At 35.0% G+C, this 12,932-nt stretch overlaps 1 protein-coding gene across 2 annotated transcripts in view; it reads left to right on the plus strand.

Annotated features, from left to right (window-relative positions):
* RASGRF2 (Ras protein specific guanine nucleotide releasing factor 2) overlaps positions 1-12,932 on the plus strand; it is a 121,819-nt gene that overhangs the window by 63,707 nt on the left and 45,180 nt on the right. For both annotated transcript variants that reach the window (XM_077347481.1, XM_077347480.1), the window contains exons 10-15: positions 3,944-4,104; positions 5,786-5,852; positions 7,102-7,238; positions 9,361-9,443; positions 10,841-11,089; positions 11,817-12,199. In XM_077347481.1, the coding sequence (XP_077203596.1) occupies positions 3,944-4,104; positions 5,786-5,852; positions 7,102-7,238; positions 9,361-9,443; positions 10,841-11,089; positions 11,817-12,199 (1,080 nt within the window). The remainder of the gene's footprint in view (positions 1-3,943; positions 4,105-5,785; positions 5,853-7,101; positions 7,239-9,360; positions 9,444-10,840; positions 11,090-11,816; positions 12,200-12,932) is intronic.

Genomic DNA, 12,932 nt, shown 5'->3' on the forward strand with positions numbered 1-12,932 from the left:
ATCTAAATAAAAATAATTATGGTTAGGCTTCTGTACTGCAGTTCTTTTACCTCTCCCATTTCAGTTTCTCTGTGGCACATAAATATTTGCTGAAGTTTAATCATGTATTTTTGAAACACCTGTAATCTGAACAATGGGCTATTAAAATATTCTTGCAAAGTATATATGTGTAATTCCATTCATATATATATATGAAACAATGCATTCTTTTAAGATGTTTTTCTGAAATTCTGATATTAAACTAGTTAAATGATGATCTGGTGAACATTTTGACACAAACATTCACATAGGAATGTTTTGTGTTTTGCTTTTTAAAAGCAGCAGAACAAATTTACAGTCCAGTGATACCTTTAAGACCAACAAAATTCTATTCAATTTACAAATACATAAATACATATACACATACACATGTGTGTATGTATATGTATATGTATATGTATATGTATATGTTATATATATTATATATATATATATATATATATATAACATATATAACATATATAACATATATAACATATATAACATATATAACATATATAACATATATAACATATATAACATATATAACATATATAACATATACATATACATATACATACACACATGTAATTGTATCAGAGGAAGAGTGCATGAGAAGGAAAGCTCATACATTGAATAAAACTCTGTTCTGCTGCTTCTGACCAACACGACTAAGGGAAGCCTTGCAATTTGGGAACGGGGAAGCCTTTTGAACTGACACTCTGGCCAATCAGGGCTTTTCTACAGCGTTAGAGGATCAGCAGCAAGTTAGATTGGAAAAAACAGACAGCTGCACACTTACTCTTGCCAATTTTTCATATATTGAGGGTTATATCCAGGATATTGCAGGGAAAAGGTAGGGTTATTCTGAATCAATCATGCTTGTTGCAGAGGGAAAATTGAAATCGCCCAAAATCAAAATTGAAATCGCATTCAGTGTAGACAGCAAGGATTGAATCGACCTGGGATTGGAATAAAAGCTCTGTGCAGATTTAGCCATGGTCTTGCTGTTTGGAAAAAGAATCTTTTTATTTCTGCAGATCTTCCGCTAGTGTTTCTCTGTATTGCACTAATTGTTACAGGGCCAAGTGCTCACAACTATATTCCATTATTATCCTACTATCCCAGTCACAACAGGAATAATGTTCTTGTTAGGAAATATGTGGAAAGTGGACTGATTCTGTTTGGTCATACCTTCCTGTTTTCTAGATTGTCACGGCTGACTGCACAAATGAGTTCTGATTGTAAGGGTTTTTTTATACCAGTGCTGTGAAATTTTATGCCATTATTGATTCATAGACTATTTTGTGCATAAACACATTGTGCATAACAATGTGCATAAACACATTTAGGCTGTTGCATGTTAATTTTTTGATGCATGTTATTCCCACTATACTCAGCTGTACATATTTTAGTTATTACTTTGATCTATATCTACACAATTTGTTTACCGCCCAGCCTAAATGTGTTTATGCAGAAGTCCCAGTCAACTCAGCAGGACATAAGACTGATTTAAATGAGCTGCTATATTTGGGATAAGTACATGCTCGTGCAGCGCTTCTTGAGCCTTAAAGAGTTCTTAATCTGTGAACCAGCTGTACATGTTTAGGGAGTGCATACCAGTAGCCTATGGCCCAGAATCAAGGCCTGTGTTATGAAAATGTTACATGTCTAGAGGTGAACAGATAAGGAACCATTTATATTAGACATTGTGCAGCATTATCATCTGCACAGGTGCCCTGAGTCTTGCTTAAAATGGATCTTACTTGCCAGTCTGTTCAGATAATTGACTTTGTTTTGTACCAATGTCTAGAAAAGGGTAAATAAGTAATAGTATAAAAAAATTAGATATATTTTATTAACATTAAAATGCACTGCCTAAACCAAAGATGTCATACATTATCAAAGTGCTGTTAATAATAAGCAGTGAAGATGGAGTTGTTGGTTTTCCTGATATTTACTTTAGAAAAGTACTTATTCATATTAAGTATTTTTTGTTGATTTTATGCTGTGACCCAATTGTTAGTTTTAGCTTATGGAAGTGTCATGTTTGTTCTTGAGTTAACATTGTTAACAGAGCTATGGACTTTACAGCCTTGTTTCCCAACCCCCGTTCTGCAAACCGGTACCGGGCCATGGAGCCCATTGAAGTACCAGGCTGCGGTGGGGGGGGAGGGGAGGGTGGCACGGGCACCTGCGTGCCAGTGGGCGTGCCTCCCCCCGTGGTGCTTGCTGCTGAGATCACAATCTCTAATTTATCCCTTGATAGACAGCTGATGGTTGCAAAGATAAATCAGTTTATATACAGTGGCAAAACCAGGATTATTACTGTGTAATATCTGAAGGGAAACCCTACATTCTAAACTTGGAGGAAGAAAAGTTACAAATGAAATAAATACCTTGGTACAATTAAACATAATTTTACAACTAAGCTGTAACATTGACTCATCCTGTACAGCCAATCTTTTAACAATATCAATTGAATTTAGGCCAATTCAGATCCTAGCGTCAGTATTTTAATGTTCAAATTATTCTTTTATAATTCAAATTAACTAAATTTAGGTTTGGTCTAATGAGATTGAAATAAAAGTAAATAGCTACCACACATTTTTCTAATGCATTTTAAGCAAAGAATATGCACCAGTGTTATGTGCTGATACTACTTACCACCACCATCAACAATAAAAAATAATGGCCTTTATCAAATTTCCTTTGAACTCCAGCTAAACAGTTAATAATTTCAACCCATTCCAAGCTATGCTCTGCTCCTTTACTTTTCTGCAAAAAGCAGCAGTAATTACTATTTGCAATGCTGCAAGCGTGAAGGCTGAGAATTAGTAACTGTTGCAGTAGATAGTTATAAACCATCCTGAGCTGCAAGGGAGGGTGGTATATAAATCTAAATAAATAAATTCTGTAGAGATGATGATGAAGAAGAGTTGGTTCTTATATGCTGCTTTTCTCTACCCAAAGTGGCTTACCTCAAAGCCAGGCTTCCCTTTCTTTTCCCCACAACAGACAGCCTGTGAGGTGGGTGAGGCTGAAACAGCCCTGATATTACTGCTCGGTCAGAACAGCTTGATCAGAGCCGTGGCAAGCCCAAGGTCACCCAGCTGGTTGCCAGATTAGAAGTCCACACTCCTAACCACTATGCCAAATTTGCTCTAGTCATAACCATTTATTTAAAGGTCCAGAAAATGCACTTTTGGTGGCAAAATGGTAGCCTATAGGCTGAGACAAGGAAAGTGCAGTGGAAAATACGGGTAATGATACCTACATGGTAAATTATCTACACATAGAAGAACTGCTGCTTTGCTGCATTGACATTCAGAAGCAATGAATGGAGTCTAATCCTAGAAAACAACAATAAACATATTCAAAACTGCTCTTTACATTATACCCCATATATAGGGCAGCCAACTTCCAGGTGGTAGCTGAATATCAGTTGTAATGCCAATTACAAGTGATTTCCTAGTGACGGAGATCACTTCACCTGGAGAAAATGGCCACTGTGGCATTATATCCCACTGAAGTCCCTTCACTTTCCAAACCTTACGAGCCTCAAGCTCCACTATTCAGGTATTTCCCAACCCAGAACTGGCAACTATATCCATATATATTTAATGTAAATACCTTTTGTATGAAAAAATCTGAAACAGTGTTATTCTAAGCAGAGCTCTGCCCTTAAGAGTCCATTGAAGGCTTAAAAGGATTTCATTCTGTCATTGACTCAGTGAACTATATTTCAATCTTTGTAATAAATAAAAGTTCCAATCAAGCAGTCTTTCTGCTGGATTATTTTACTGAAATAAGAGTATTTTGGCTTGTTATCTAAAATGGGTATATGATCTGTAAAATATGCATGTGATGTCAAATGGATCACAAAGAGACAGAACTTATCAGTTATATATGTTTGCCTTTGTAGGTACTCTTATTCAGGTCCCTTCAGTTGAGAGGGGAAAACTTAGTAAAGTTCGTCTGGGATCATTGTCTTTGAAAAAAGAAGGTGAAAGACAATGTTTTTTATTTACAAAACATTTTTTAATTTGTACAAGGAGCTCTGGAGGAAAGCTGCACCTGCTTAAGGTACAATATTTTCATAACTATCTCACTTTAAACCAACATACTGATATGTTATTGTGTTATCTTTATAGCAGAGATAAGATTTCATTATTACACGGTAGTATAGTTTTAACAGAAAGCTTACAGTGAATTGATTCACTGAGGCAATGCACAACTGACTTGAAATATGTTTTCTTAATATATCCAGATGCAGGTTCAGAATGATAAGCAATGAATGGAGTCTAATCTTTTAAACTAATTAAAATGAGACTAGGTCAGCAAAATTATACAGAGCTACATTTATTGCAAAAATATTACTGCTAAGACTCAAGAAAAGAAATATATTCTTCCTACATTTCTCTTTTACTTATTTTCTCCATTATGGTATTCAATTTTTAATTAAATCGGGCCAGCAGTCAAATTAGTGCCTTTCATGCCTACATGCCTATATTTTGCAAGACACTTTTGAAAAAAACATAGATCTGAAAGGAAGCAGGGCGATCCTACACCAAGAGATTCTCATATAAACCACTGTAAATAACAGGCTTCAATCTGAAGTAATTGTACATAAGATTGCACTATAAATAATTTTCTCCAATCAGCCTCGAACAAAATGTTCTATATATAATTTATCTGTACTTTCTTCATCGTATAAGCATAACAAATGGTTTATGTAGAAATTCCCAAAGAATTGAGGTGTTGTTTTGCTTTACTAGGAGCAGGACACAGCAAGATATACTGAGCAAAGTCCTGTCTCGTCAGCCTTTTTGAGTTCTTTGAAAGGGTGTTAAGAAATATGTGGACACAGGTGATTTGTTAGACTTTATATACTTTGATGACCATAGTTTTAATTGGAATTTCCACAAATTGTTCTTCAAAATAATTCTAGTGTGTTTAATTTACATTTACTGCAAGCAATATCATGCTATTTAGAGTATAGAATTTTCTAATATACATTGTAAGATAAGGTTATTGGGTCACCTGCTATGGTGGGAGATCTTCCACTGGCAACCTACATTGCTTGCCATTGCTCCATTGGCTGGTAGGAGAAAAATAAATTTTAAAAGCATTGTCAGCTCAACAACACTATATCACTTCCAGGTAAGACCCAGAAGGGACATCATATGTTTGTAGGAATCACCAGAAACTCAGCGGTTTTACTATCAAGTTTCTGATGATATTGAGAGAGGCATTATGTGATGTGACTTCTAGGATTCCCCTGGACATCATGTCTCACTATGCCCCATCTCCCCTGACTTTCACTGGTTGCCAGCTGCTGGCTGGCAACCTTACTGCAAGGTCTTTCTGAATTAAACACTTATCTAGATTACGGATTAAATGTATTCAGTGCATTTAAAAATAGTTTTGCATGAATCAGGCATACAGTTTTTTGTTTTGGTATCTTGTTTATTTTATCTAAATATTGTTCATATTCAGTTTCTTTACTACAGTGGAAGAACAAGTGTTACTGATTCCATCAATAAAATTAATTTCATTTGTGATCATCTTGGTGGGTTATTTTAACTGGAAAAAACACGTGGGTTAATATTGCTTTCATTTTCTATCACTAATTAATCTTAGAAACATATTTAGCTGTTGAAATAATCCTTTTAGGAAGCCTTGTAATGTTAAAGTACATAATTTTGCATAATTTAAAATTGGAGAAAGGGGGAAATTTATGAAAAACTATGATTTATTTCTCTAGGCAGGAGGTGTTCTCTCGTTAATAGAATGCACACTAATTGAGGAAACTGATATGAATGATGATGATTGTAAGTTATAACAACCAGTCTAATATGGCTATAATGTTTTTATTTTTAAAATATTATGTTTCTAGTTAATAAAAATTTGGCATAGCCCACAACACATTTCTCTGGCACAACTCTGAATGAAAGGATCAGGAGCTGTACAAGAAATTTATCATCATATTTTGTAATTGACTATTCCCTTACACAACTCCTTTTTTTGGTAAAGGGGTCTCACACATTTGGGCTCAGTTGTGCTGATCACAGTTTGACAATCAAGGCCTTAGATACATGTTTCATGATATGCTGTCTGAGACCTCCAAGCAAGTAAATTCTGCAGTTAAATACAGTGGACTTCTTGTAGCCAAAATTTAATGGTTTGACACCCTAGTGATATCAGTGGAACAGCAAAGTGGTTAAATCTCTTTCATAGAAATCACAGAGTCTTAAAGTGCTCTCCTGACTGCAGTTTTTCATTCTGCATCTTGATATGAAATTCACACAAAAGATAAAGGAATTTTTAAAATCTTATTTTTTCCTTTATCTGTAAACTCGCTTATCTAGAAGGGTGTGAATGGTTTGGTTGAAAAATTATTACTCAAGTTGTGTTCACAAAATGTTGTACTTTGCTTGCCCTGCTTCTATCCTTCTCCTTTCACCATTTTTACTGCAGAGTTGTGCTATATCCGCTTGCTTTAAAGAGCTAGTATTGTATCATTACAGCAGAAACATTGAACTTCACTGGGGCTATTATGAATTTTTCTCATCTGAATAATTAGCAACTGGAAGTCTGGATTAGTGGGATCCATCATCAGTTTATAAATTACTGAGGCAAAGTCAAATAGAATTGTGCACCCTGGCTTTTTAAACAAGTGTACGTATTAGTCCAGGACTCTGCAAATATTAGAGAATATAATATGTTGGCTAAGTGTTACTTTTATGCTGAGGGGTCCAAGACAATTAAACCCAGTTGGTTTTGTTAACTGCCCCTGGTATGGAGATGCCAAATTGCTTTGTTCCAGTGATCAAATTGGGAGGCTGTGCACTGGAAGATTCCCATAAATGGTGAGCTCAGTGACAGGGAGAATTTTCTGTCAGCAGTGGGGACAGAGCTTTCTGTGTGTACAGAGCTTTCTACAACATTAAAGTGAATGAGGTTATATTGCATGAAGTTCTATGCCAACTTTAGAACTTGTGAATTAATTTCTCTGAGGTTTGAGTTTTCAGTCTGTAAAAGCTTGATTCCCCTTTCTCCCATCCCATCCCAAATTTACAGCAAAAGGTTCTGGACAAATGTTTGGACATCTTGATTTCAAGATCGTGGTAGAACCACCTGATGCTCCTCCTTTCACTGTTGTTCTGTTAGCCCCTTCACGGCAGGAAAAAGCTGCGTGGACAAGTGACATTAGTCAGGTAACTTGATGTTCTTTAAATAAAAATGATATCATACTTTTTATTTATCCTGTTATATAAGTTATTTCATGTGTAAAAAATGTAACTGCTTATACCGCTGTGCAAACCAAAATTTCAAGTCTTACTTTAGCCTAAAGTTTACATGGCTCTTTCTCTGGTGGAAGAACCCCTTAAGATGGGGAAGGTCTTTGGGATTTTCTGTGTGGAGTGTGAGACCATAGGCCTGTATCTAAATGGTTTTATTTTGAAATGCTGTACTTAATTATGTCTTATGATATTTGAGTGCTTTTGCCAAGAATGTAGTATGGAGTTTTAATAAATAATTATTTTTATAAATTGTTTTTGAGGCTTTCCTCCATTTCAAAAGTTGTGCCTTATATTATGGAGAGTGATGTTCAAGAGAAGTAATCCAAAAACTCCTCTGAGTTTCCGAAGCTCATTGCATTCTTCTCCGAATTCTGTCTTGTGTCTATACAAACACTCCTATCTCTAATTTCAACTCTTTTCACCATCTAATCATCTGCACAGTTATCTCATATTTCTTCCTCCCCAAAGTGCACACTCAGGCTTTTCAAATTATTGAGATTAAATTTATACAGTTACATCTCTTTTTCTGTGTAAAAAAACAATTTCCAGTGCAATAAAATGAAAAAATTGGGAGCAAGCAAAGTAGCTGGTTTCTAGGACCTTTGACAGGCAGATAAAATTAGCATATCTTTAAATGCATTGATTCATTGTGGTGACTTTGACAACAACAACAAACGCCATTTCAGAAAATTAATATGTTTGGGTAGGAGTATCATTGTATATAATGACAGTTATATGTATATAATATAATTATATATGTATATATATAAACATATAATGACAGTTCATTGTATATAATCTATATTCATGATAACAGCATCCAGATTGCATGAATTTTTTTTGTTATGTACACAATCCTATACTAATATTAGTGTTGTTTTATAGTAAAGATCACCACCTCCATACTGTTTACCTAATAACAATTCCATTGACCTCAATAGTTGTCAGTAAATTATACCAAATGGTAAGAAAAAGGACATTGATTTTTCCTACATTTGTAATATGATTAAGGTTCCAAAATTTAATATATTTAATTGGTATATTAATCCACTAAGGCTATAATCACAGATTAAAATTTGCTTCCAATTAATTGATGGGCTAAAATTATAAAGCAAATCTCTTTCAGGCCATGTAGGTCTCCTTTCACCCATGCCAAGTATGATGCAAAAGAAACTTAAAGACAAATTTCCCCCAAGCTTTAAAAAAAAGAAAACTGAACGAATGTTTCAGTGTATAAATATTGCTCTGTATCAAAGACATTTTTCAAAGTTATTTTTCCTCTTAAAAAAAAAATACCAGTGATGTCATCACATGTTGCAGATATTTGCCTCACAGCATATAGTTACAATACTTTGCAACAAAGTATATTTATTATGTAAGTAAACATAGAATTTGTTAATTTATTAAAAGCCCAGTATATACACATAAAATAATTAATTCGCTATTATTATTACATCCCTATAGTTAAACTGTTCTTAAGAAACCTGGTTACTATAACAGAAGTATTCTAAGTAGTGGGTTAATTACCCACATTAATACATCACAACAAACTAACATTCATTTGAAGGCTTCTGATTTTAGAATACCAGGATGGGAAAAAGGAAGAAACAGGGTAGAATGGTAGCTTGATAGTTTTCAGTTGTGTTCTGGATTGAGATGGTGGCATTAAACCTATAAACTCCTTGGGAAACATTTTGGGATTGCGTGGCAACTCTCCAAGGATACTATAGAAAGGCTGATTCAGAAAGTGCTTAAAATGTATCTAAAAATGTTGTTTTAAATTGCTGTGGCTTTAGTAATTTGAATTTGTTAAGAAGAGAAATTGAACATTTCAGCTTGTTCAGTCTGTTCTAATTTTTATTTCCTAGATAGATTTTCAAAAATTTGGTCCATCTGTCACCTTATTGAGAGGTTAAGAAAGAAATCAAAGGAGTTTTTGTTGCTTGAATTGTAATTGATCTTTTCCTCTTTTATTATTATTAAATATTTTACAAATATATAAAAAATATAGTAAAATAGTTTTTTCTTTATGCAGTGTATTGACAACATACGGTGCAATGGTTTAATGACCATAGTATTTGAAGAAAACTCCAAAGTAACTGTGCCACATATGATCAAGTGAGTATGATAACTTATCATGCAATTCAGAAATCAATCTTAAACAAGTTTATTCAGAATTCTAAGAACTATTCAATGGGATTTACTTCCTGGAAAGTGTTCTTGAATGCTACTTCAGATGTAGAACTGAGGGAATCAATGAAACCTTGTAGTTGGATTGTTAGTACCATATTTCATGAGGAAATGCTGCATAATTTCTTTGTCTGTTTTGTCTGCTTTTTATGATTCTCAATAATTTTGTATACATGTCTGAGGATCAGACAGGAGTCCAATGGCACCTTAGATACTAAATAAATGTATTCTAGAATAAGATTTTGTGAACCCAAATACACTTCTATATCTTGAAGCTCTCAATCCAGGATCTTGTTTTGTATTATTACCTCTCTACAATCTATATGTTGGCTATCTTTTAAATAAATATGTTGGGCTAATAGATGTACTATTGCATTGCACTGCTATCTTTGTTATGACTATGTCCCTAAAGCAGTGCAACTATAATGATGATGGATGGTAGTGGAGGCAGAGGAATTTCAGGATACAGGAGGCTACTGTATTCATGATTACAAAGGCAACAAGAATTCTGGGGAAATTAGTAAAACTTTCTGAGTTCCCCGCTAGAGAATTTAAAGTGGATTTGATATGAGTTGACTTGATTAAGATATATTATTGTATATTTTAATGCTATGAATATATGCTATTTTACTGGTTTTATACATGCTGTTACACAGCCTTCAGGGAATGATGGGTTATAAATCAAATGTTATTGTCATTGATGACATCATCATCATCTTCATCATTACTACTACTACTACTACTACTACTACTACTACTACTACTACTACTACTACTACTACTAGTAATAATCTCGTAATCTCGTAATAATCGTTATAATCTGGCGGGCAAGATGTGAAATTTTGCCTGGGTTTATGGTTGGGCATAGTAGGGTATCTAATCCTAGTTTGTACCCCAGCTTTCGTGAGTCAAGTTGGTCTTGAAAGTGGTACCGGTTGGCTAGTTTTGTTGTGTTGGCATTTTACTGCTGTGCGTGTTTGTGGTACCACTCAAAAGTGTATTCTCTAGTCACGCTTTACGCCATTGATAATCTACCATGGGCCTAGTAGTAATAGTAGTAGTAGTAGTAGTAGTAGTAGTAGTGGTGGTGGTGGTGGTGGTGGTGGTGGTGGTGGTAGTAGTAGTAGTGATGATGTCAATGACTGAGCCTTTGCCCACTTACCCTGGATGTGATTAATCTGTTTGTAGTTTCAGTTCCCAATTAATATAATAGATGACACATTTTATGTAGCTGAAGAAAGAAACAGTCTGTGTATAATTTTAAATATGAGTATGCAGTTGAAAGCACTCTTCTAATAACTGTTTAAAAATAATATATTCTGTAGATCTGATGCTCGCCTTCACAGAGATGATGTTGACATTTGCTTCAGCAAAACATTAAATTCCTGCAAAGTGCCCCAGATTCGTTATGCAAGTGTAGAACGCCTTTTGGAGAGATTAACTGACTTACGATTTCTCAGTATTGATTTTCTTAATACTTTCCTACATACTTATCGCATATTTACTACTGCTGCAGTCGTACTAGAGAAACTTTCAGAGATATACAAAAGGCCTTTGAGCTCAATCCCTGTCCGGTGAGTTTTCTTTCTTGCTATTCTTGTCTCATAATATCACTGTCATAATAGTTATCCTTTTTAATACCTTCCAACATGTATATTATAATTATTTGTAAATTTATATACCATATTTTGGCCACAGGGCCCTTAATAAAAACTTCATAAAGCTCTTATTATTTTATTATTTAAAATAAAATCAAAGACCCACCTCCTCCTTAGAGGTCATTGTGGAACATGGCAGCATAGCAGTTCAGGTGTTGGGATCTGGTATGTTATACTCAAGACCTTATAATCACTAGAGGGATGGATCATGGTAGGATGAACTATCCCATCAGAGGTGTAATTTTGAATAGTTTCCAGGGTAATAATTAACTGACTTGCTCAGCTGTTCTACCATAAGCTTTTAAACTACAACATGGAGATAACTTTGTGGTTAATAATTCTCTGATTTTTTAAAGTCAAGCTAGAGCTAATCTTTCTTTAGTGTACAACAGACGCACAGGAAATGAGGCAGTTAGGGTGAAGACTGGACCATAAAGGAAGAAACACTCTCTGTGAATTTGACCTCACATAGAACAGAATGTATCTGAATGATTCAATAGTGGCGATAATAGCAAAGATCTCTTTGTTTCACCATTGCTTTTACTCAGTCTGGTTCTCACCCTGTTTTTGTGGTAGCAACATATATTACAATAGCAGTTCTTACACATTCCTTTTTGATTACTTGTTTATTTCCCTTTTTTAGCTCTTTGGAGTTGTTCTTTGCTACTAATCAAAACAACAGAGAACATCTGACTGATGCAAAATCACCACATCTCTGCCGCAAATTCTCTTCCCCTCCACCTCTGTCACTCTCTAGAACGTCCTCTCCTGTCAGAACCAGAAAACTGTCCTTAAGTTCTCCATTGAATTCACGAATAGGAGCATTAGATCTATCCACTTCTTCCCTTGCTAGTAGTTCTACCTCAACATACAGCCCTGCCACATCACCACCACCTACTTCTAAAGTACCACTGGATCTTAGCAAAGGCCCATCATCTCCAGAACAAAGTCCAGGTTTTGCAGAAGAAAATACAGAGAATCCACGCATAGAACTTTGCAACAAATTGAGGAGGAGCATTCAAAGAGGTATTATATAAATGTATTGTATTGCAGTATAGTGGCAATTATTGATGGTATATTGAGATAACTGCAGAGAAACGAGGGTGTTGGCACAGAAGAGGGTGGATGTGCTAATAAGGTGTGAACACTACTTATTATATCTATGTCAGTATCTGTAATTATCTGATCTGTGTGGGTAAAGGAAAAAGTAAAAGGAGAAGAACCAGGAGTACTCTTGAACTTTTTGCTCCTTTTTTTTCATCTGAAGAGTAGTGCAAGAATTGGATGTAATTTCTCCCCTTCACTTACACAGCTCCATTGTATAAAAATCACTGGAGAACGTTTTGAAATTAGTCCTTCTATGACAGGTTTATTTATGGCCATTTCTCTCCCCCTAATTATCCTCAAAATATTATCTATTATTCAAGCCCTTGAGCACTAGTCAGAACTCAGACAGAACTGTGCAAATATTCTGTGAAAGTGTCCCAAGATCAGCAACATACTGGAACTGAACATTTAGTACACTCTTTAATTTACTCTCGGAAAGCCCATTTCCCTGGTTCCAGGGCGTGAATCAGGGCTACTATTAGTCACATAGATTATGAGAACGCTGTAGTGAGAGTATATATTTGACTCAGTTTGGATTAGGGATGCTCAAAAGACACACTTCCTGTTTTTCAGGGCTGACCAGGCAGCATATTAATCAAAGTCCTGTCTGGCTGTTTACAACCTTTTCACATCTACTTTCAGGAACAGGAAC

This window comes from Paroedura picta, chromosome 7, assembly GCF_049243985.1.
Source record: "Paroedura picta isolate Pp20150507F chromosome 7, Ppicta_v3.0, whole genome shotgun sequence".
NCBI classification, from domain to species: Eukaryota; Metazoa; Chordata; class Lepidosauria; order Squamata; family Gekkonidae; genus Paroedura; species Paroedura picta.